Raw genomic sequence first — 23,546 nt, forward strand, 5'->3', positions numbered from 1 at the left:
CATAAAATCCCCAAAAAATACATTTACGTTTTTGGTTGTAACATGACAACATGTGGACAATTTCAAGGCGTATGACTACTTTTTCAAGGCACTTTACATAGGACCTATACTTATTCCCCATAGAAGTCCATACAGGGACAGGAAGCAACATCCTCATATTTTTAGCACTGTGGCCAAGTGGTTAGCACTTCCGCCTAGTGGCACTAGGTTCATCTGTTTGAATGCCAACCATGGCACCACTTGCATGGAGTTTGCATGTTACATAGTAGGTGAAAAAGACACCCATGTGTGTGATTATATGTCAGTATTACATTGTATATCCCTGTATGTTGTGGTCGTTCAGGTGTTTAATAGTTTCTTGAAACCATCGATGCCCCCCGCTGAGATGCCGCTCTTGCAGTAAAGAACGCTCTATGTCAGGGGTGTCCAAACTTTTTTCAAAGAGGGCCAGATTTGATGAAGTGAACATGCTCGAGGGCCGACCATTTTCCCTATCATTTTTTGAACCATTAAAATTCAGTCTAAGTGCGTTCGTTTGAGCAACCAATACACTGCCCAACAATAATTCTCTTGCCTTTGTGGCTGTGTGTGAGTAAAGAGATGAGCTCAGGCGTGTTATTTGGATATACCGTATTTATTGGCGTATAACACAAGCCTTCACTTTAAGAGGGAAGTTTCAGGAAAAAAAACTTAAATTTTAACTAAAGATCTGTGAAGCAGATCCCCAGTCCTTCACAGATCCCCCCCCCCCCCATTACAGACCCACTCCATCACAAATCCCCAGTCCATGACAGATCCCCCAGTCCATGACAGATCCCCCAGTCCATGACAGATCCCCCAGTCCATGACAGATCCCCCAGTCCATGACAGATCCCCCAGTCCATGACAGATCCCCCAGTCCATGACAGATCCCCCAGTCCATGACAGATCCCCCAGTCCATGACAGATCCCCCAGTCCATGACAGATCCCCCAGTCCATGACAGATCCCCCAGTCCATGACCGATCCCCAGTCCATCACAGATCCCCAGTCCATCACAGATCTGTGATGGACTGGGGATCTGTCATGGACTGGGGATCTGTCATGGACTGGGGATCTGTCATGGACTGGGGATCTGTCATGGACTGGGGATCTGTCATGGACTGGGGATCTGTCATGGACTGGGGATCTGTCATGGACTGGGGGATCTGTCATGGACTGGGGGATCTGTCATGGACTGGGGAACTCCCCAGTCCATGACAGATCCCCAGTCCATACCCAGTCTATGACAGATCCCTAGTCCATCACAGAATTCCCCAGTCCATCACAGAATTCCCCAGTCCATCCCCAGTCCATTACAGATCCCTAGTCCATCCCCAGTCCATTACAGAATTCCAATCCATCCCAGATCCCCAGTCCATCACAGATCCGCCCCCTCATTACAGAGCCCACTTCATAGACCCCACTACATCTTAGACTCCCTCCCCATTACAGACTCCCTCCCCATTACAGACTCCCTCCCCATTACAGACTCCCTCCCCATTACAGACTCCCTCCCCATTACAGACTCCCTCCCCATTACAGACTCCCTCCCCATTACAGACTCCCTCCCCATTACAGACTCCCTCCCCATTACAGACTCCCTCCCCATTACAGACTCCCTCCCCATTACAGACTCCCTCCCCATTACAGACTCCCTCCCCATTACAGACTCCCTCCCCATTACAGACTCCCTCCCCATTACAGACTCCCTCCCCATTACAGACTCCCTCCCCATTACAGACTCCCTCCCCATTACAGACTCCCTCCCCATTACAGACTCCCTCCCCATTACAGACTCCCTCCCCATTACAGACTCCCTCCCCATTACAGACTCCCTCCCCATTACAGACTCCCTCCCCATTACAGACTCCCTCCCCATTACAGACTCCCTCCCCATTACAGACTCCCTCCCCATTACAGACTCCCTCCCCATTACAGACTCCCTCCCCATTACAGACTCCCTCCCCATTACAGACTCCCTCCCCATTACAGACTCCCTCCCCATTACAGACTCCCTCCCCATTACAGACTCCCTCCCCATTACAGACTCCCTCCCCATTACAGTCCTCCCTCGATATTGGAGTCAGACTGTGCCTTTCATCCACACAGCATTCCCCCTCCCCACACTGCCCTACCTTAATCACACAAGCCGGGAAGCACGCATGGCAGGTCCAGACAAAGGGGGCGGGACTTTTCAAGTTAAAGGCTGGAGATGGGTTGCTGGGACCGCCCCACTGTCTAACAACCAATCACCTGCTTTGTAACTTGATAGATCCCGTCCTTTGTCCGTACCTTCAGAGTTTCCAGGCTTGTGTGAATAAGGAGTGTGGGGAGGGGGAGGAAGGGGGAGTGATGCGATGATGTAGGAGAGACCTGCCGCGCCTCCCATGTAATAAATTATGTTAGCGGTGGGCAGGATTCAGCCAGCGATGCACCATTTAGTGATACAAGTTATATATCTTTTGTGGCCTCAGTGCTGGGAGATCGTTGGGGGCCACAAAAGATATATATGTCCAGACAACCAGGCGGGCCGCTCAAAACCGGAACGCGGGCCGCGATTGGCCCGCGGGCCGGACTTTGGACATGCCTGCTCTATGTAGTTTAAGGTTAAACCTCTTTTCTTCTATTTTTAATGAGTGGCCACGTGTATTATTACACTCCCCTCCGTGAAAAAGTTTTGTCCCTTTTGTGGGGTCACCAGTACGGTATTTTTATATTGAAATCATCTCCCCTCTAAAGAGTCTCTTCTCCAGAGAGAATAAGTTCAGAGCTCCTCCCCTTTCCTCATAACCAATATCCTCCAGACCCTTTATTAGCTTTGTTGCTCTTCTCTGTACTCGCTCCATTTCCAATACATCCTTCCCGAGGACTGGTGCCCAGAACTGGACAGCATACTCCAGGTGCGGCCGGACCAGAGTCTTGTAAAGCGGGAGAATTCTCGTTTTATCTCTGGAGTTGATCCCCTTTTTTAATGACAATATTCTGTTTGCTTTGTTAGCAGCAGCTTGGCATTGCATGCCATGTTCTCTCTCCCAGTGCCTGCGAGGATTTCCTCCAGGTACTCCGGTTTCCTCCCACCCCCCAAAGACATGCTGGTAGATTACCGTATTTATCGGCGTATACCACGCACTTTTTTGCCCTGAAAGTCAGGGCAAAATCGTGGGTGCGCGATATACGCCGATACCCACTTCCCGCGCTGTGTTTGAACCACTGCGCCGGCATATACCGAGCGCAGTACACTCAGTTAGGCTGCATTCACACCTAGTCGACAAAACGCCTGAAGCGCGACGCTCGTGCCGCTGGAGGGGCGAATTTCCATTGATGTCTATGAGATGGTTCACATCTCACGCCGAAACGCTGTACGCCTGAAAACAAGTCCTGGACCCTTTTTTTCAGGCGGCATTGGCGTTCGGGCATAGACATCAATGGAAATTCTTTGTAAAAAAAAAAAAAAAAAAAAAAAAGGAAACAAATCGCGGTAAAATACGCCGCGTACACGGCGTTACAATGTGAATGCAGCCTAGAGGAGCCGAGCCTGCCCGACTATACTGCGCTCGGTATATGTCGGCGCAGTGGTTCAAACACAGCGCGGGAAGCGGGCATTGAGCAGGGAGGACACCACGATGGCCGCAGAAGGACGCCGGACCAAACTAAGTATTTTTTTTTCCCCCCAGGAATTTTCCTTCAAGTTCGGGGATGCACGCTATACGCCGGGGCGCGCAATAGGCCGATAAATACGGTAATTGAAACAAGAACAGAGGGCGCACCAGCCTTACGCATTACCATAATGAAACCTTTTATTGAAGTAGAACAGTTCTATACTCACAGGCAGCGGTTCCCCCGGATTCTTCCTGTTTTGAATTGTATTGCATCTGTACTGTCTGCCCTCATGATGTAAAGTGCTGCGTAAACCTTTGGCGTCACATAAATCCTGTATAATAATAATAATTTATATATACACACGCGCACACACTCACTCCTTTAGAACACTTTTACACTGAGGCGCTTGAAATCTGCCCATAAAACGCTGAGTGCTTTTGAAGCGTGCGCTTTTTTTGGAAGGTCACGCGACTCAAAAAACTGCTTCAAGAACCATTTTGAGGCGCTTTTGAAGCACCTTTTTCAGGCGCTTCCCGTTCACTTTAATAGAGAGGGGTGCGTTGAGGCGCTTTTTTTTTTTGCCTTTCAAAGATGCTGCTTGCAGGAGTTTTTTTCACTTCTCCGCCCCAGTGTGAAAGCATTCATTGATTTTAATGGAAATCATTTTTCGTGAGTTTTTAAAATTTTTTGCGCCTAAGCTCTTGAAAAGCGCCTCAGTGTCATATGTAGGTCCGCTTACCTGAGAATTGTCCTGGCTGAGGACTTCCACATCAGTACGCTTCTTTAAAATGGATTTCTTGGGCATGGGCAGAGGCTCCTCTTTACGGCGTGGGCTATCCGTGGAATACGTAGAACGTGCTGGAGACCTAAAACAGGATGCAATGGTCACACAATCAGCACATAACCAACCTCAGGCTACACCTACTCTATAACAAGTAGATAAATTACAGCGCTCGCGATAATACAACACAATCCAATAAATGAATAAAATGAAACACAAATTGGCGGGTGAAAATGAAACAAAAATTGGCGAGTGAAAATGAAACAAAAATTGGCGGGTGAAAATGAAACAAAAATTGGCGAGTGAAAATGACACAAAAATTGGCGGGTGAAAATGAAACAAAAATTGGCGAGTGAAAATGAAACACAAATTGGCGAGCGAAAATGACACAAATTGGCGAGTGAAAATGAATAAAACGTCCATAAAATGGCGAATGATGTTCTCCAATCAAAGTGCAATTGTGCTGTGAAATTCGAGGTGCGCCCCACCCCCCTCCTGTGTCCCCACTCACCGAATGGAATGGACCCCTGGCTTTGCAGTCTAGGGGTCGTTCAGACTTAAGCCTAACAACAGCAAGCCGCGGAGTCTAGATAGTCCCTGGGAGGTCCTCCGCGGCTTGCTGTCATTGGGCACATTTATGAGTGCTCATATGTATATAAGGGGAGCTCTTGGAAGGGTCTACACTGCTGGGCTCTGATGAACAGGTCCTTTGAGCCTCGAAACGCGTCAGCGACACCTTCATCCCCCCCATTTGGAGTGTGGTTCGAAGGGCATTCACTACAGCGTTGCTGATAAGCCTACTATGCTGCTTTCTTTGTGAGTAGTTTATTACCGTTATAACAATTTAATGTAATAAAAAATGTAACACACTAGGCTGGAGCGCCTTTTCTTTTCTTCCCCCTCTCTATCCAATATTTGTGTTGGAAAAATCCGACAATTGTCCGATGGAGCATACAAAGGGTCGAATTTCCCGACAAAACCCTGCCATCCCACAACTCCCGTCGGAAAATCTGACCCCCCCTCAAGAGGCTTTCTCCACACCAGGGAGAAAGCCTTGCATTACTGTGTGGAGTTACAGACAGAAGAACAGGAAGTGAGGATTTCTCAGAAGAAATAAGGACATTCAAAAGCAAAATGGAAGGATGAGGTAAGTGAAGGAGGACTGCACTAAGGGAAAGGAAACTATTTAGGGAAACATTTTTTTACCTTTACAACCCAATCTATTGGATTTCATTGTATTAATGTGAGCGCTGTAATTTGTCTTTTTATTTGGCAAGTGAATAGCACCTTGTGTACAGCAGCTGCAATTGCCACCATCACTAAGATTTTTACTTCAAGCGCGTATATATATATATATATATATATATATATATATATATATATATATATATATATATATACATATATATATATATACATACATACACACACACACACACACACACACACACATATATATATATATACACACACACACACACACACACACACACACACACACACACACACACAGTATTTATCGGCGTATACCGCACACTTTTTCCCCCCCTTAAAAATAAGGGGAAAATCGTGGGTGCGCAATATACGCCGATACCCGCGCTGTGTTTGAACGCTGCCGCCGACATATACCGAGCGCAGTACACTCGGCCGGGCTCGGATCGCGGCCACGCCCTGTGCCGCCTCCTAGCCTTTATGCGAGAGGAGCGAGCGTGTACTGTGCTCGGTATATGTAGGCGGCCGCGTTCAAACACAGCGCGGGAATCGGCTCAAAAACAGCGCGGGATAAGCGGGGAGGACACCACCAGGGCCGCAGACGGACAAGGCCGCCAATGGACGCTGGGCAACTAAGTAACTATCTGTAAATTGTCAGTATTTATTTTTTTTCCTAGGATTCTCCTCTAGGTTTGGGGTGCGCGCTATCCGCCGGTGCGTGCTATAGGGCGATAAATACGATTATATATATATATATATATATAAAACACTTTCACTTTTATTTACAAATATTTTTTCTTACTTTTTTTTTTTTTTTTTACACACACACACACACACACACACATAAGAAAAAAAAAATTTAATTGTGTGTCTGTGTATAATATCTCTCTGGGCTGTTACTGATTACAATTTTTGTGTTCGATTAATCGATTTTTTTTTTTAATCAATTAATTGACTCATATAGATTATATTGCACATACAGATCCGACTACTTTTAGCTGATCTCCTTGCATTGCAACTCTGCATTAGTCAGTGGTAAATGTGGTATATACTATATACAATCACCCGTCACTAGTTAGTTCCCACAATACATGACTTCACAGTTCACACAAATACGTTTTAAATTCAAACTGTAGCACTGACGCAAGTAATTTTTTCTTATTAAATTTTAAGAAAAACATAGAAAGTTAGTTTAACTTTAATTATAAAACTTATCTAGTATATTGACTGTCAGTCACTTTATAATAGGCAAGTAGGCATTACTTCAGCCAGACACACAGACATTCCAGAGTGTTTACATTTTCTGGACATGATCGCATTTTATTGACAATATACCCTGAAGAACTGAACAGTCTTTCGCACGGAACAGATGTTGCCAATACAAAGAATTGTCTGCACAAAACTGCTTAGGACAGGAAAACGATGGTTATTTTTACCCCCTTCCCCTGATGGAGCCTCCTGCTCCACAGATGCAAAGGTACCTCAATCCAATGGGTGCAGTTTGCTCGCATCCAGCAGGGTAAGTCTCACTGTCCAGGAGATATATATATATATATATATATATATATATATATATATATATATATATATATATATATATATATATATATATATATATATATATATATATATATATATATCGTATTTATCGGCGTATATCGCGCACTTTTTTGCCCTGAAAATCAGGGCAAAATCGTGGGTGCGCGATATACGCCGATACCCGTGCCGAGTTTTGAATACTGCGCCGGCATATACCGAGCGCAGTACACTCGGGCAGGCTCGGCTTCTTTCGCGGTCACGTCCTGGACGTACAGGACGTGAGCGCGACAGTTGCCGAGCCTGCCCGAGTGTACTGCGCTCGTCATATGCTGGCGCAGTATTCAAAACTGGGCGCGGGAAACGAGGACGCCGGACCCGCCGCAGAAGGACACCCGACGCCGCAGAAGGACGCCGGACCCGCCGAAGAGGACACGCGACGAGGCCGCAGAAGGACGCCAGACCCGACGAGGCCGCCGATGGACGCCGCGCAAGACACCAAAACTAAGTACAAAAATTACTTTTTTTCCACAGGTTTGGGGGTCACTTTGGGGGTGCGCGGTATACGCGGGAGCGCGTTATACCACGATAAATACGGTATACACAGTAGTAGAAAGAAAATAATAAAAATGCCATAAAACTATCCCCTATTTTGTAGGCGCTATAACTTTTGCGCAAACCAATCAATAAACACTTATTGCGATTTTTCTTTACCAAAAATATGTAGAAGAATACGTATCGGCCTAAACTGAGGAAAAAAAATGTTTTTTTAGATATTTTTTGGGGATATTTATTATAGCGAAAAGTAAAAAAATATTGAATTTTTTTCAAAATTGTCGCTCTATTTTTGTTTATAGCGCAAAAAATAAAAACCGCATAAGTGATCAAATACCACCAAAAGAAAGCTCTATTTGTGAAAAAAAAAAAAAAGGATGTCAATTTTGTTTGGGAGCCACGTCGCACGACCACGCAATTATCAGTTAGAATGACGCAGTGCCGAATCGCAAAAAGGGGCAAGGTCCTTAACCTGCATAATGGTCTGGGTCTTACATGGTTAAGGCAGGGCAAAAGGGCAGCTGCCCTGGGCCCTGACATTGTTGAGGGGCCCAAAGCAGCTGCCTCATACTTTCTAACTATTCCAGTTTAAATTCCCTTGAAGTTTTAGTCCTGTGCGGTGTCCTGCTACTAATGCTGCCCAGCTCTGCCCTATTGTTGTGTACAAATGACTCACCTGCAGACCCTGTGTTTACATGTAAATAACTGGAGCATTCATATGTAAATAGCCGAGGCCGTCGGCATTCAGATGATGTGCTGTAATCTCTAGCAACCAATCAGTGAGCAGTATTACTGTACATTAATCTCTAACAACCAATCAACAAGAAGAAATTATGTGCTGTAACCTCTAGCAACTAATCAGTGAGCCGTAACACAGGGTTTGACAAATTTGCTTGGAATCTAGGAGCCAGCTAAAAAAGTTAGAAGCCAGAAAACGCGCCCCGTCAAGCTCGCAGAAGCGAACACATACGTGAGCAGCGCCCGCATATGTAAACGGTATTCAAACCACACATGTGAGGTATCGCCGCGATCGTTAGAGCGAGAGAAATAATTCTAGCCCTAGACCTCCTCTGTAACTCAAAACATGCAACCTGTAGATTTTTTTTAAACGTCGCCTATGGAGATTTTAAAGGGTAAAAGTTTGACGCCATTCCACGAGCGGGCGCAATTTTGAAGCGCGACATGTTGGGTATCAATTTACTCGGCGTAACATTATCTTTCACAATATACAAAAAAATTGGGATAACTTTACTGCTGTCTTATTTTTTTATAAAAAAAAAAAAGTATTTTTTTCCCCAAAAAAGTGCGCTTGTAAGACCGCTGCGGAAATATGGCGTGACAGAAAGTATTGCAACGATCGCCATTTTATTCTCTAGGGTGTTAGAAAAAAAAAAAAAAATTATATATATATATATATATAGTATAACCCGGGACCCCGCGCACATTCCCCAAACCCGGGCTAAAAGAAAGGAATCACCCTTATAAAAAAGGGGGGGGGGGACGAGTTGGGACTCGCGGTTGTTGCAATATTTTGTTAGTCCCCATTCACACGGACGGACCGTTCAGGTCCGCCTGTCAGTTTTGACAGCGGACCTGAACGGCCGCTCTATGCAGTCCTATGGAGCGTCGGATGTCAGCGGAGACAGGTCCGCTGACATCCGATCCGCCAAAACCAGACGTATGGCGATACGTTCATATCCATCCATGGCGGATCGGATCGGGTAAGATCTGATGAAGACGGACATGCTGTCTGTTTTCATCAGATCGCTCCATAGGAATCAGCGGCGCTGCACAAGCCCCTCCCCACTCAGTGAGCAGAGAAGAACTTGTCATCTGCCAGCTCAGCGGAGATCTGCGGACTGATCTCCCGCTGACCTGGCGGGAGCAGGCGGACTCCGTAGCCTTACTGTGTATTAGCGCAGCGGTCTTTCAAACGCAAATTTTTTGCGGTTTAGTAACACTTTAAATAAAACAAATAAAATACGTTTTACTTTTAGTTCATTAAGAAGAGAAGACTTCACTGCACGGTTCCCTACTGCGCATGCGCGAGTAGCGCAGCGCCTACCCAGTGGTCCCCGCTGTCTTCTGGGACCTGTGCGTTTCCCAGAAGGCAGTAAGGAAAGTGGAGTGACTCCCGTGGGAATCTCTCCCCGGAAGTGGGAGCAAATATCTGTACCGCGCACATTTCCCCAACCCCGGGAACCCCCGCGCACCATTTCCCCAACCCCGGGAACCCCCGCGCACCATTTCCCCAACCCCGGGAACCCCCGCGCACCATTTCCCCAACCCCCGCGCAACATTTCCCCAACCCCCGCGCAACATTTCCCCAACCCCCGCGCAACATTTCCCCAACCCCCGCGCAACATTTCCCCAACCCCCGCGCAACATTTCCCCAACCCCCGCGCAACATTTCCCCAACCCCCGCGCAACATTTCCCCAACCCCCGCGCAACATTTCCCCAACCCCCGCGCAACATTTCCCCAACCCCCGCGCAACATTTCCCCAACCCCCGCGCAACATTTCCCCAACCCCCGCGCAACATTTCCCCAAACCCGGGGAACCCGCGCAACATTTCCCAACCCCGCGCAACATTTCCCAACCCCCGGGAACCCCGCGCACATTTCCCCAAACCCGCGCACATTTCCCCAAACCCGGGGAACCCGCGCACCATTTCCCCAACCCCGGGAACCCCGCGCACCATTTCCCCAACCCCGGGAACCCCGCGCACCATTTCCCCAAACCCGGGAACCCCGCGCACCATTTCCCCAAACCCGCGCACCATTTCCCCAAACCCGCGCACATTTCCCCAAACCCGGGGAACCCGCGCAACATTTCCCAACCCCGCGCAACATTTCCCAACCCCACGCAACATTTCCCAACCCCCGGGAACCCCGCGCACATTTCCCCAAACCTGCGCACATTTCCCCAAACCCGGGGAACCCGCGCACCATTTCCCAACCCCGGGAACCCCGCGCAACATTTCCCAAAGCCGGGCTAAAAGAAGGGACTCACCCTTGTAAAAGAGGGGGGGGTGAGTTTGGACTCGCGGTTGTTGCAATATTTTGTTACTGTGTATTAGCGCAGCGGTCTTTCAAACGCATTTTTTTGCAGTTTAGTAACACTTTAAATAAAAAATGTAATAAAATACGTTTTGCTTTTAGTTCTACTGTAAGAAGGCATTCTCTGAATAGCACCGGCAACGAGTGAGCGACCCCCTGCGGTTACTATGCAGAAGGGGCAGCCGCTGGGCACAGCGCCCATCACTATAAAAGGAGGAGCTACTGTAGTATTATACAGCTTCTGAGGGGCCAATCAGGTAAGAGATCTGCTGTTGAAGGGGGGGGGCATGATGTGTGGGCGGAGCCAGTACCTGCGATTGCGGTCGGGGGAGCGGGACCCTCGCGATGAGCGGCTCCCAAAGCTGGGCGAGCGGCGGCGCTGCGAAGGAAAAGAAGACAATCATTAGCGGAGTACAGACAGTAACAGGACAACATACATGGCGGCATGGAGGGGAGAGTCATGTGACCTATGTGGGAGGAGCATGCAGAGCTAAAGGGAGGAGTCACAGAAAGATCAACAAAAAACACAAATCAGTCTTTGCCATAAGTGGGCGGGGTTTCAGGCATCTGCAGGGGCAGGCGAATCTCACCTGGTCACGCCCGTACGGGGAGATGGAAAGGCGCTTGCGGGGCCGGGATTTGGAGCGGTGTCGGGATTTGGATCGGTTTCGGGATTTTGAGCGGTTTCTGGATTTAGAGCGGTTTCTGGATTTAGAGCGGTTTCTGGATTTAGAGCGGTTTCTGGATTTGGATCGGCGGGGTCTGCCGGGCCTAGACCGGGATCGAGATCGCCGTCCGGCGGGAGATCGGCCTCTCGTGGGCGGAGAGCGCGAGCGACCCCGGGACCAGGAGCGGCGGGACCGTCCATTGCGAGAGGGAGAGGCGGAGGCGTTCCGGTACACGTCCTGAGGGGAATCCGGAGAGAGGCCGCGTCGCATCGGCGTCCGATACATGATGGCGGCGGCCCTTCTCCCTGACTAACTGCGCGCTAGTCACCTGACCGACGTGACGTCATCACGCAAAAAACTGAAGCGTCGTCACTCGCCATCAGGTGTTACACCGCCATCTTGGAACACCCTATCTGTAATAATAAAGGAGTATCCTGCCGCCATCTTGGAACACCCTTTCTGTATTAAAAGAGTATTCTGCCACCATCTATAATAAAGGGGTGATATTAAAAATTTCTCTCGAAATTTCTCTGACAAATTGCTGTTTATTTTCACAAATTGCTGTTTGAACACAACACTGGGGCATTCTGCCACCATCTTGGAACACCCTTCCTGTAATAAAGGAGTATTCTGCCACCATCTTGGAACACACTTCCTGTAATAAAGGAGTGTTCTGCCACCATCTTGGAACACCCTTCCTGTAATAAAGGAGTATTCTGCTACCATCTTGGAACACCCTTGCCGTAATAAATGAGTGTTTTGCCACCATCTTGGAACACCTTTCCTGTAATAAAGGAGTATTCTGCTACAATCTTGGAACACCCTTCCTGTAATAAAGGAGTGTTCTGCCACCATCTTGGAACACCATTCCTGTAATAAACGTGTATTCTGCTACCATCATGGAACACCCTTCCTGTAATAAACGTGTATTCTGCTACCATCATGGAACACCCTTCCTGTAATAAACGTGTATTCTGCTACCATCATGGAACACCCTTCCTGTAATAAACGTGTATTCTGCTACCATCTTGGAACACCATTCCTGTAATAAAGGAGTGTTCTGCCACCATCTTGGAACACCCTTCCTGTAATAAAGGAGTATTCTGCCACCATCTTGGAACACCATTCCTGTAATAAACGTGTATTCTGCTACCATCTTGGAACACCATTCCTGTAATAAAGGAGTGTTCTGCCACCATCTTGGAACACCCTTCCTGTAATAAAGGAGTATTCTGCCACCATCTTGGAACACCCTTCCTGTAATAAAGGAGTATTCTGCCACCATCTTGGAACACCATTCCTGTAATAAACGTGTATTCTGCTACCATCTTGGAACACCATTCCTGTAATAAAGGAGTGTTCTGCCACCATCTTGGAACACCCTTCCTGTAATAAAGGAGTATTCTGCCACCATCTTGGAACTCCCTTCCTGTAATAAAGGAGTATTCTGCCACCATCTTGGAAAACCCTTCCTGTAATAAATGAGTATTCTGCCACCATCTTGGAAAACCCTTCCTGTAATAAAGGAGTATTCTGCCACCATCTTGGAACAGCCTTCTTGTATAAAAGGAGTGTTCTGCCACCATCTTGGAACACCCTTCCTGTAATAAAGGAGTATTCTGCTACCATCTTGGAACACCCTTGCCGTAATAAATGAGTGTTTTGCCACCATCTTGGAACACCTTTCTTGTAATAAAGGAGTGTTCTGCCACCATCTTGGAACACCCTTCCCGTAATAAATGAATATTCTGCCACCATCTTGGAACACCCTTCCTGTAATAAAGGAGTATTCTGCTACAATCTTGGAACACCCTTCCTGTAATAAAGGAGTGTTCTGCCACCATCTTGGAACACCCTTCCTGTAATAAACGTGTATTCTGCTACCATCATGGAACACCCTTCCTGTAATAAACGTGTATTCTGCTACCATCTTGGAACACCCTTCCTGTAATAAAGGAGTGTTCTGCCACCATCTTGGAACACCCTTCCTGTAATAAAGGAGTATTCTGCCACCATCTTGGAACACCCTTCCTGTAATAAAGGAGTATTCTGCCACCATCTTGGAAAACCCTTCCTGTAATAAATGAGTATTCTGCCACCATCTTGGAACACCCTTCTTGTAATAAATGAGTGTTTTGCCACCATCTTGGAACACCCTTCCTGTAATAAATGAGTATTCTGCCACCATCTTGGAACACCCTTCCTGGAATAAAGGAGTATTCTGCTACCATCTTGGAACACCCTTCCTGTAATAAATGAGTATTCTGCCACCATCTTGGAACACCCTTCTTGTATAAAAGGAGTGTTCTGCCACCATCTTGGAACACCCTTCCTGTAATAAAGGAGTGTTCTGCCACCATCTTGGAACACCCTTCCTGTCATAAAGGAGTATTCTGCCACCATCTTGGAACACCCTTCCTGTAATAAAGGAGTGTTCTGCCACCGTCTTGGAAAACCCTTCCTGTAATAAAGGAGTATTCTGCCACCATCTTGGAACACCCTTCCTGTAATAAATGAGTATTCTGCCACCATCTTGGAACACCCTTCCTGTAATAAAGGAGTGTTTTGCCACCATCTTGGAACACCCTTCTTGTAATAAAGGAGTGTTCTGCCACCATCTTGGAACACCCTTCCTGTAATAAAGGAGTGTTTTGCCACCATCTTGGAACACCCTTCTTGTAATAAAGGAGTGTTCTGCCACCGTCTTGGAAAACCCTTCCTGTAATAAAGGAGTGTGCTGCCACCATCTTGGAACACCCTTCCTGTAATAAAGGAGTGTTCTGCCACCATCTTGGAACACCCTTCCTGTAATAAAGGAGTATTCGGCCACCATCTTGGAAAACCCTTCCTGTAATAAAGGAGTATTCTGCCACCATCTTGGAACACCCTTCCTGTAATAAAGGAGTATTCTGCCACCATCTTGGAACACCCTTCCTGTAATAAAGGAGTGTTTTGCCACCATCTTGGAACACCCTTCTTGTATAAAAGGAGTGTTCTGCCACCATCTTGGAACACCCTTCTTGTAATAAAGGAGTGTTTTGCCACCATCTTGGAACACCCTTCCTGTAATAAAGGAGTGTTTTGCCACCATCTTGGAACACCCTTCTTGTAATAAAGGAGTGTTTTGCCACCATCTTGGAAAACCCTTCCTGTAATAAAGGAGTATTCTGCCACCATCTTGGAACACCCTTCCTGTAATAAAGGAGTGTTTTGCCACCATCTTGGAACACCCTTCCTGTAATAAAGGAGTATTCTGCCACCATCTTGGAACACCTTTCCTGTAATAAAGAGGTATTCAGCCGCCATCTTGGAACACCCTTCCTGTAATAAAGAAGTGTTCGGCCACCATCTTGGAACACGCTTCCGAATCCTGTAATAAAGGGGCGATCTAAAATTTCTCTCGACTTATGATAAACCTCGATCGCGTCACTAAACAGATGCTTTCGTGTCTTTACTGCGCATGCGTAGGCTGTTTTTCGCGTCCCGAAATATTTTAGACTCGAACGGTGTTCTGACAAAATGTAGAACTTGGCAGAATGAGTAACCCGCGTCACTTCCGTTTTCTTTAAACCATCGTGAATTGCAGATTTTGACGAATTGCTGTTTATTTTCACAAATTGCTATTTGGACACAACACTGGGGTATTCTGCCGCCATCTTGGAACACCCTTCCTGTAGTAAAGGGGTATTCTGTCGCCATCTTGGAACACCCTACCTGTAGTAAAGGGATATTCTTTCGCCATCTTGGAACACCCTTCCTGAAAAATAGTAGTATTCAGCTGCCATCTTGGAACACCCTTTCTGTAACCACTTCAGCTCCGGAAAATTTACCCCCCCCCCCTTCTCATGACCAGGCCCTCACTAGTATTCCTCTTTGGTGGCCTCTATCACTAGCCTCCTCTTTCGTGGAATCATGTTGTGATTTTTATGTATTTATGTCCCCATCTTACGGAACATTTTTATCGATTGCGACCAATAAACTTTTGTCATACCTTTAAACCACTTCAGCCCCGGAGGATTTGGCTGCACAATGACCGGGCCATTTTTTGCGTTGTTTTAACTGACAATTGCGCGGTCATGCGACGTGGCTCCCAAAATTGACGTCCTTTTTTTTCACACAAATAGAGCTTTCTTTTGGTGGTATTTGATCACCTCTGCGTTTTTTCTTTTTTGCACTATAAACAAAAATAGAGCGACAATTTTGAAAAAAAATCTATTTTTTTAACTTTTTGCTATAATAAATATCCCCCAAAAATATACGATTTTTTTTTTTCCTCAGTTTAGGCCGATAAGTATTCTTCTACATATGTTTGGTGAAAAAAATTGAAATAAGCGTTTATTAATTGGTTTGCGCAAAAGTTATAGCGTTTACAAAATAGGAGATAGTTTTATGGCATTTTTATCAATATTTGTTTACTAGTTACGGCGGCAATCTGTGATTTTTATCATAACTGCGACATTATGGTGGACACATCGAACACCTTTGACGCTATTTTGGGACCATTGTCATTTATACAGCGATCAGTGCTATAAAAATGCACTGATTACTGTGTAAATGACACTGGCAGGGAAGGGGTTAACCACTAGGGGGCAAGGAAGGGGTTAAGTGTGTCCTAGGGAGTGATTCTAACGGTGTGGGGGGCTGGCCTACCAGTGACACAACATTGATCACTGCTTCCGATGACAAAGAGATGTAGATCAGTGTCCTGTCACTAGGCAGAACAGGGAAATGCCTTTTTTACATAGGCATCCCCCTGTTCTGCAGCTCTGTGACACGATCGCGGGACACCGGCGGACATCATGTCTGCCGGCACTGTCACGGCGCGCGCGTGAGAATTTAAAATCAACGTACCTGTACCTTGCTTTGCGCACAGGAGCCATTCTGCCGACATATGTCTACTGGTGGCGGTCGGCAAGTAGTTAAATGAATTACTATTATTACGCTTCTTTTTCTTACTCACAACCTCCCCCTATCTGTCTAAAAAGTCCTTGTTGGGGTTAAATTTCTTCTTCTGATGTTGAACTATTCAGTGGTGTACCAAGCTCTTCCTTTTGTATATCCCTTAAAGGAGAATTGTACAAAAAAATATGACAGGTTAAACCTACAAGTGCTTTTTTATCACTTCTATTCCTTTACTATATACAGTGGAACCTTGGATTACGAGCATAATCCGTTCCAGGAGAATGCTCGTAATCCAAAGCACTCGCATATCAAAGCGAGTTTCCCCATTAAAGTCAACGGAAACTAAAAAAATTTGTTCCGCATTGACTTCAATGGCATGCAATACCGCATGTGGCCAGAGGTGAGGGGGGGCGCCTGAGAGCCTCAGAATCACTCGGAAAGGCCCAAGGACACCTCGGCTGAACTCAGAAAACCTTGGAAAGGCTTCGGAATTGAGTATTTCCGAGATTTTCAAAGCATTTCCGAACAGCACCGATCGGTGCCATTCGGCTCTGCTCGGCTCTGGCGCCCCCACCTCAGGCCAAACGTGGTATTGCACACCGCTTTGGCTTGAATCCTGCTCGTTTTGCGAGAAAACACTCGCAAGGCGAGTTAGGATTTTTTTAACCACTTGCTAACTGGGTTCATATACCCCCCTCTACTGCCCAGGTGAAATTTCAGCTTTCGGCACTGCGTCGCTTTAACCAACAATTGCGCGGTCGTGCGACGTGGCTCCCAAACAAAGTTTACGTCCTCTTTTCCCCACAAGTAGAGCTTTCTTTTGGTGGTATTTGATCGCCTGTGCGGTTTTTATTTTTTGCGCTATAAACAAAAAAGAGCGACAATTTTTAAAAAAATACAATATTTTTTACTTGTTGCTATAATAAATAGCCCGATTTAAAAAACACATTTTTTTTTCTCAGTTTAGGCCGATACGGATTCTTCTACATATTTTTGGTAAAAAAAAAAAAAATCGCAATAAGCGACTGGTTTGCGCAAAAGTTATAGCGCCTACAAAATAGGGGACAGAATTATTATTTTTTATTATTTTATTTTTTTTACTAGAAATGGCGGCGATCTGCGATTTTTGACTGCGACGTTATGGCGGACACATCGGACACTTTTGACACATTTTTGGCACCATTCACATTTATACTGCGATCAGTGCTATACATATGCACTAATTACAGTATAAATGTGACTGGCATTGAAGGGTTTAACACTAGGGGGTGAGGAAGGGGTTAAATGTATTCCCTGCATTGTGTTCTAACTGTAGGTGGAGGGGGGGTGACTGGGGGGGGGGTGACCGATCTGTGTCCCTATGTACAAGGGACACAGATCGGTCTCCTCTCCAGAGACAGGACGCTGTCTCTGTGTAAAACGGCAATGAGAGATGATCTCATATGTTTACATATGAGATCATCTCTCATTGGCCGCCCAGATCACATCGCAAACGGCCACTCTGATTGGCCATTCGCGGCGAACTGTAATTGGCTGTGTCCAAGGGACACGGCCAACACAGAGTTTCCCCGCTGCACGCTCTGGAGCGCGCGCGGGGAACGCCCCAAGGGGCGGACGTCAATTGACGTCCAGTTGGATATTCAGGTCCGCGCTGTAGCCGTCATTCGGCTATAGCGCGGGTCTGAAGAAGTTAAATACAGTGGTAGTATTGCGAAACGCTCGTTAACCGCGTTACTCGCAATCCGAGGTAGGGTTGCCGCCTCATCCCTTTAAACCCGAACACGTATGAATTACACAGGTTCTGAGGCTAATTTAATGCAGGAAAGGCAACAAGTAAGTTTAATTACCACCTTAATCAGCCACAGAACCTGTGTAATTAATATGTGTTCGGGTTTAAAGGGATGAGGTGGCAACCCTACTCCGAGGTTCCACTGTATTGGCTTTTGGAATTTACAAATACAGAAATTTGGAAATCCGATGAAAGGTTTAGCGCTGGGAAACACTTTTTGATAGATAAAAAGTGCATTTTATTTACAACTCTATAGATCAGACCAAAATGAGGGACAAATGAGGAGAAAAGAGGGACAGAGGGAAATTACTCCGAATCAGGGACAGTCCCTCGAAATCAGGGACAGTTTGGAGGTATGTGCTTATGGCTGGTTTTGACCATGCCTACCGCTGAGTCAGGCCAGGGAGGTGGGTGAGTCACCACTTGGCACCTGAATCTTCCCCGATGTAGATATAATATTCAGGACAAAGATCACAGCTCTGAGACATTCATAAGAGAACAACCGAGCCACTGAGAGCCAACATACAGGTACCGGGCGTCAACTACCAGACATCGAGACACTGTGTCACCATATACAGGTAACATGGCCTAAACTGACACATTTCAAGACACCCCACCACCATACACAGGTACCAGGGTCCCAACTGCCAGATATCAAGACACTCCACCACCATACACAGGTACTGTGCCTGAACTGCCAGCTATGAAGACACTCCACCACCATACACAGGTACTGTGCCCAAACTCCTAGCTATGAAGACACTCCACCACCATACACAGGTACTGTGCCCAAACTCCTAGCTATGAAGACACTCCACCACCATACACAGGTACTGTGCCCAAACTCCTAGCTATGAAGACACTCTACCACCATACACAGGTACTGGGGCCCAAACTCCTAGCTATGAAGACACTCCACCATCATACACAGGTACTGGGGCCCAAACTGCTAGCTATGAAGACACTCTACCACCATACACAGGTACTGGGGCCCAAACTCATAGCTATGAAGACACTCCACCATCATATACAGGTACTGGGGCCCAAACTGCTAGCTATGAAGACATTCCACCACCATACACAGGTACTGTGCCCAAACTCCTAGCTATGAAGACACTCCACCACCATATACAGGTACTGTGCCCAAACTCCTAGCTATGAAGACACTCCACCACCATATACAGGTACTGGGCCCAAACTGCTAGCTATGAAGGCACTCTACCACCATACACAGGTACTGTGCCCAAACTGCTAGGTATGAAGACACTCCGCCACCATACACAGGTACTGTGCCCAAACTTCCAGCTATTAAGACACTCCACCACCATACACAGGTACTGTGCCCAAACTGCTAGCTATGAAGACACTCCACCACCATACACAGGTACTGTGCCCAAACTCCTAGCTATGAAGACACTCTACCACCATACACAGGTACTGTGCCCAAACTGCTAGCTATGATGACACTCCACCACCATACACGGGTACTGTGCCCAAACTCCTAGCTATGAAGACACTCCACCACCATACACGGGTACTGTGCCAGGGCTCAAGTCCTGCAGGAACGCGTGGGAACGGAGTCCCTGCACTTTTTTCACAGCAGGAACGCAGTTCCCTTTGCAGGACTAGAGCAGCTGAGAGCACCTGAGCCGCCTGAGCCAATCCTTCACTAAGTGGCGATGCCCAGCTCCAGTCACTGTCAGGGGCAGGCGAACCTTAGTAATCCTTTAAGCAAGTTCTTTCTAAATCCCGCGATAACTCGCGGCAGACCTCCGCAATGTCTCCTGGGAACAATGACAAAAGCTCCCAGGAGACATTACGGCATTGAGGAAGTGACGGAATACCCGCACACTACCCGATGAATCCATATACAGGAAGCCACTCACAGCGCTGGACCCGCGATACCACGGAAGACACGCCAAGGCAACATGTCAAAAAAAAATATTTGTCTTTGTTGCTTTTAAAGGTAAATGAGAGATCTGAGGTCTTTTTGACTTCAGGTCTCTCAATTAAGAGGACCTGTCATCCGTATTTCTATTACAAGGGAGGAGTGACGACATCGCGGCTCCAGCCACTCACAGCGCTGGACCCGCGATACCCCGGAAGACACGCCAAGGCAACATGTCAGCTACCTCGGCGTGGACCAGGTTACCGACGCCTCGTTCTAAGGTAAGTATTTCATAATGAGCTAGTAGGCGGTGCCTACTAGCTCATTATGCCTTTTGCCTTACAGGTGACAAAAATAAATAAAAAACGTATGGGACTATACAACCGCTTTAAGTACTGTAGTTTGTCGCCATTCCACGAGCATGCACAGTTTTACAGCATGACATGTGAGGTATCTATTTACTTGACGTAACATCATCTTCCACATTATACAAAAGAATAATTTTTTGTTAATTCATTAACGTGTATTTTTTTGAAGAATATGCGCTTAAAAGACCGCTGCGCAAATACTGTGTGACATAAAATATTGCAACGATTGCCATTTTATTCTCTATAGTCTCTACTAAATATAAATATAAATATATATATTAGTGCTGTCAAACGATTTAAATTTTTAATCGCGATTAATCGCATTAATGTCATAGTTAACTCACGATTAATCGCTCTAATTTATGACGAATTTCCCCACAAATATCGCACATTTCTGCAAGTGATTATAATTTATTATCGCTGTTTTCTAGCTGATCTAAAACCATTTTTGACATAAAGGGACACTTTTGGACAATCTACAGTTTTTAGGCAGAAAGAACAGTTTTTATTTTATAAAAGTACATGCAGGACACTGGGCAGACCACTAGGGACAAGAGGGGTGTGTATTTTTTACATACAGTACTGTAATCTATAAGATTACAGTATACTGTGTGTATTGTGTTTGTTTACTTTTTTAAATTTGGCGCCGTTCTCCGCTCCCGTGCGTCGTAACGTCGCAGGGAACGGAGCTCGGCGGCACACAGGCACTGTGAATCGAGCGAGGAGGACCCGCCAAGCGAGGAGGACCCGCCAAGCAAGGAGGACCCGCCAAGCAAGGAGGACCCGCCAAGCAAGGAGGACCCGCCAAGCAAGGAGGACCCGCTCGATCACACAGCGGGGTGGCATCGCTGGATCCAGGGACAAGGTGAGTAACTTGTCTGTGAATCCAGCGAAAAGGTAAGCCGCGCCGCACCGCTGTACACTCTGCATGTCCACCCGAGGGCTCCTGCGTTAATCGCGCGACAAAAATATTGACGGCGTTAACATGGGTTTGCGTTAACGCCGTTAATATCGCGTTTAACGCACAGCCCTAATATATATATATATACTGTGTGGCCCGGATTCACATACATCGGAGCATATTTATGCCGCCGTAGCGTATCTATTTTACGCTACGCCGGCACAGCGCAGAGAGGCAAGCACTGGATTCACAAAGCCAGTGCTTCCAAATCTGCGCTGGGTTTCTTAGACGTAAGTCGTCGTAAGTGGAAGTGGGCGTGAGCCATGCTAATGAGGCGTGACCCCATGCAAATGATGGGCCAAGCGCCAGATAGATACGAATAACGAACGGCGCATGCGCCGTTCCCTGGACGCATCCCAGTGCGCATGCTCATAATCACGTCGGAACGAATGCCTAAGATACGACGGATCACTGCCTACGGCGTGAACGTAACCTACGCCCAGCCATATTCACATCCAACGTAAACGATGTAAAATACGACGGCTTGAGTTCCCTGGTCCATACCTTTGCATGAGTTGCGCCTCATATATGGGGAATAACTTTACGCCGGAAGTACGACTTACGCAAACCGCGTATATTATGCGCCGGGCGCAAGTACGTTCGTGAATCGGCGTATCTCCCTCATTTGCATATACGAATAATAAATGAATGGGAGCGCCAACTACGTCCAGCGTAAATATGCGCCCACTCTCCGCCGACGTCGGTCAGATGAAGCCTATTTTCTGGCGTATCTTAGTTTGTGGGCACGGCGCACAGATACGACGGCGCATATTTGCACTTACGCGGCGTATCTCGAGATACGTCGGCGTAAGTGCTTTGTGAATCCGGGCCAATATATATATAATGTTTGGGGGTTCTAGCAAAAAATACAGATTTTAACTTGTAAACAAAAAGTGGATATTTAAATTATTTATTTATATTATATAAAAATAAAAATAAATCTTTATAGTCCACAGAGACAAAGAAAGCAAACATGTCAGCCAGTTGATATTACAGTTCCCAGTCATTGCACAGGCTGTCCTCCGCCCTCTGGAGGTCGCCTATTATATCGCAGCTCCCTTTCTACGTCCTGCGGCCGCTCTGAACTTGGCTCCTCTCTATGGTTAGACACATGTCCGTGCGTTTTCCTGTCCCCGAGAAACATTCCGCCCCTGTGATTGGTTCCGCTTCCTGATGATGCTCTTTCGGCTCTTTTGGCAGGAAGGGGAGTGAGGTGAGGGTACACAAGCAAGGGGCTCTGAGCACACAGGCAGTTTTATCTGTCACATCTTATGCCTAGCCCCACACTATTGGGAGGTAGATTCTTATTGCTTGCTGCACTTTCAGTTTTGATTTGCATACAAATTCATTTTGATAATGTGTAATACACCTTAAAGCCCAATTCCAGCCTAAGTTTCAGTGTGAAATTAAGTGGAGAATCATAAGGGTTAGGTTCTTACTGTTGTCCCCACTGGAGAGATTTCCCATCACTTCCTGTTTCAGTGATGACTGCCAGCAGGGCTTTTTTTCAGGGGGAACTTGGGGGAACTCAGTTCCACCACCTTTGGCTCAGACCCTTTGGTGCCTGCTCACCACAATCACTTGTAAACACATAAGTCTGGTCTGCACTCTGTGTGTAACCCCCTGAACTCTGCACTATGTATGTAATGCAATCCTGGTATTTAATGCCCCTTTAAGACCCTCCTACTGTTTGTGAAATTTGAACGGGGTCGTGGTTGAGTTCCTGCACCTGTTTTCTGAGAACAAAAGCTCTGACTGCCAGACAGAACAGGAAGAGGAGGGAAATCTCTTCCCATAGACAAGCAGATCCAACTTTCCCTGTACCATTCCAAACTGACAAGAGGATTTGGCTGAAGTCAGGCTCTGATATAGGACATGATGTGCAGGAAGTCGTGGTCCAGGCTGTACAATAACGATACGATATAATGCCTTGTAATGTCATGGCCGTCTATGAGAAGGTTCGTTCCTCATCATAGGGGGCGCTGTTTACCGTACCGCCTTCGCAAACAAAATGGGTTTGATCTGCATCACTGAGCTGTGATTGGTCGAATTTGGTGGCTGTCGCTTATAACGGTTGCATCCGGAGAGCTGAAGATTCCCAACGTCTTTATTGGCTTAAAGGGGTTGTAAAGGTACAATTTTTTTCCCCTAAATAGCTTCCTTTCCCTTAGTGCAGTCCTCCTTCACTTACTTCATCCTTCCATTTT

At 46.6% G+C, this 23,546-nt stretch overlaps 2 protein-coding genes across 3 annotated transcripts in view; one reads left to right on the forward strand and one right to left on the reverse strand.

Moving 5' to 3' along the window:
* Positions 1-11,756, reverse strand: part of ZNF318 (zinc finger protein 318) — a 35,935-nt gene extending 24,179 nt beyond the window's left edge. The window contains exons 1-4 of one of the 2 annotated variants that reach the window (XM_040351738.1): positions 11,354-11,756; positions 11,075-11,142; positions 4,360-4,486; positions 3,847-3,951 (exon numbers count right to left, since the gene is read on the reverse strand). In XM_040351738.1, coding sequence (XP_040207672.1) covers positions 3,847-3,951; positions 4,360-4,486; positions 11,075-11,142; positions 11,354-11,716 — 663 coding nt within the window. In that variant the 5' untranslated portion in view covers positions 11,717-11,756. The remainder of the gene's footprint in view (positions 1-3,846; positions 3,952-4,359; positions 4,487-11,074; positions 11,143-11,353) is intronic. The other variant, XM_040351739.1, reaches the window with a different exon arrangement.
* Positions 11,757-22,467: 10,711 nt separating this feature from the next.
* Positions 22,468-23,546, forward strand: part of ABCC10 (ATP binding cassette subfamily C member 10) — a 58,030-nt gene continuing 56,951 nt past the window's right edge. Inside the window, exon 1 of the mRNA XM_040351741.1 lies at positions 22,468-22,552. The gene's annotated coding sequence lies outside the window, so the exon portion shown is untranslated. The remainder of the gene's footprint in view (positions 22,553-23,546) is intronic.

This window comes from Rana temporaria, chromosome 4, assembly GCF_905171775.1.
Source record: "Rana temporaria chromosome 4, aRanTem1.1, whole genome shotgun sequence".
Classification (NCBI taxonomy): Eukaryota; Metazoa; Chordata; class Amphibia; order Anura; family Ranidae; genus Rana; species Rana temporaria.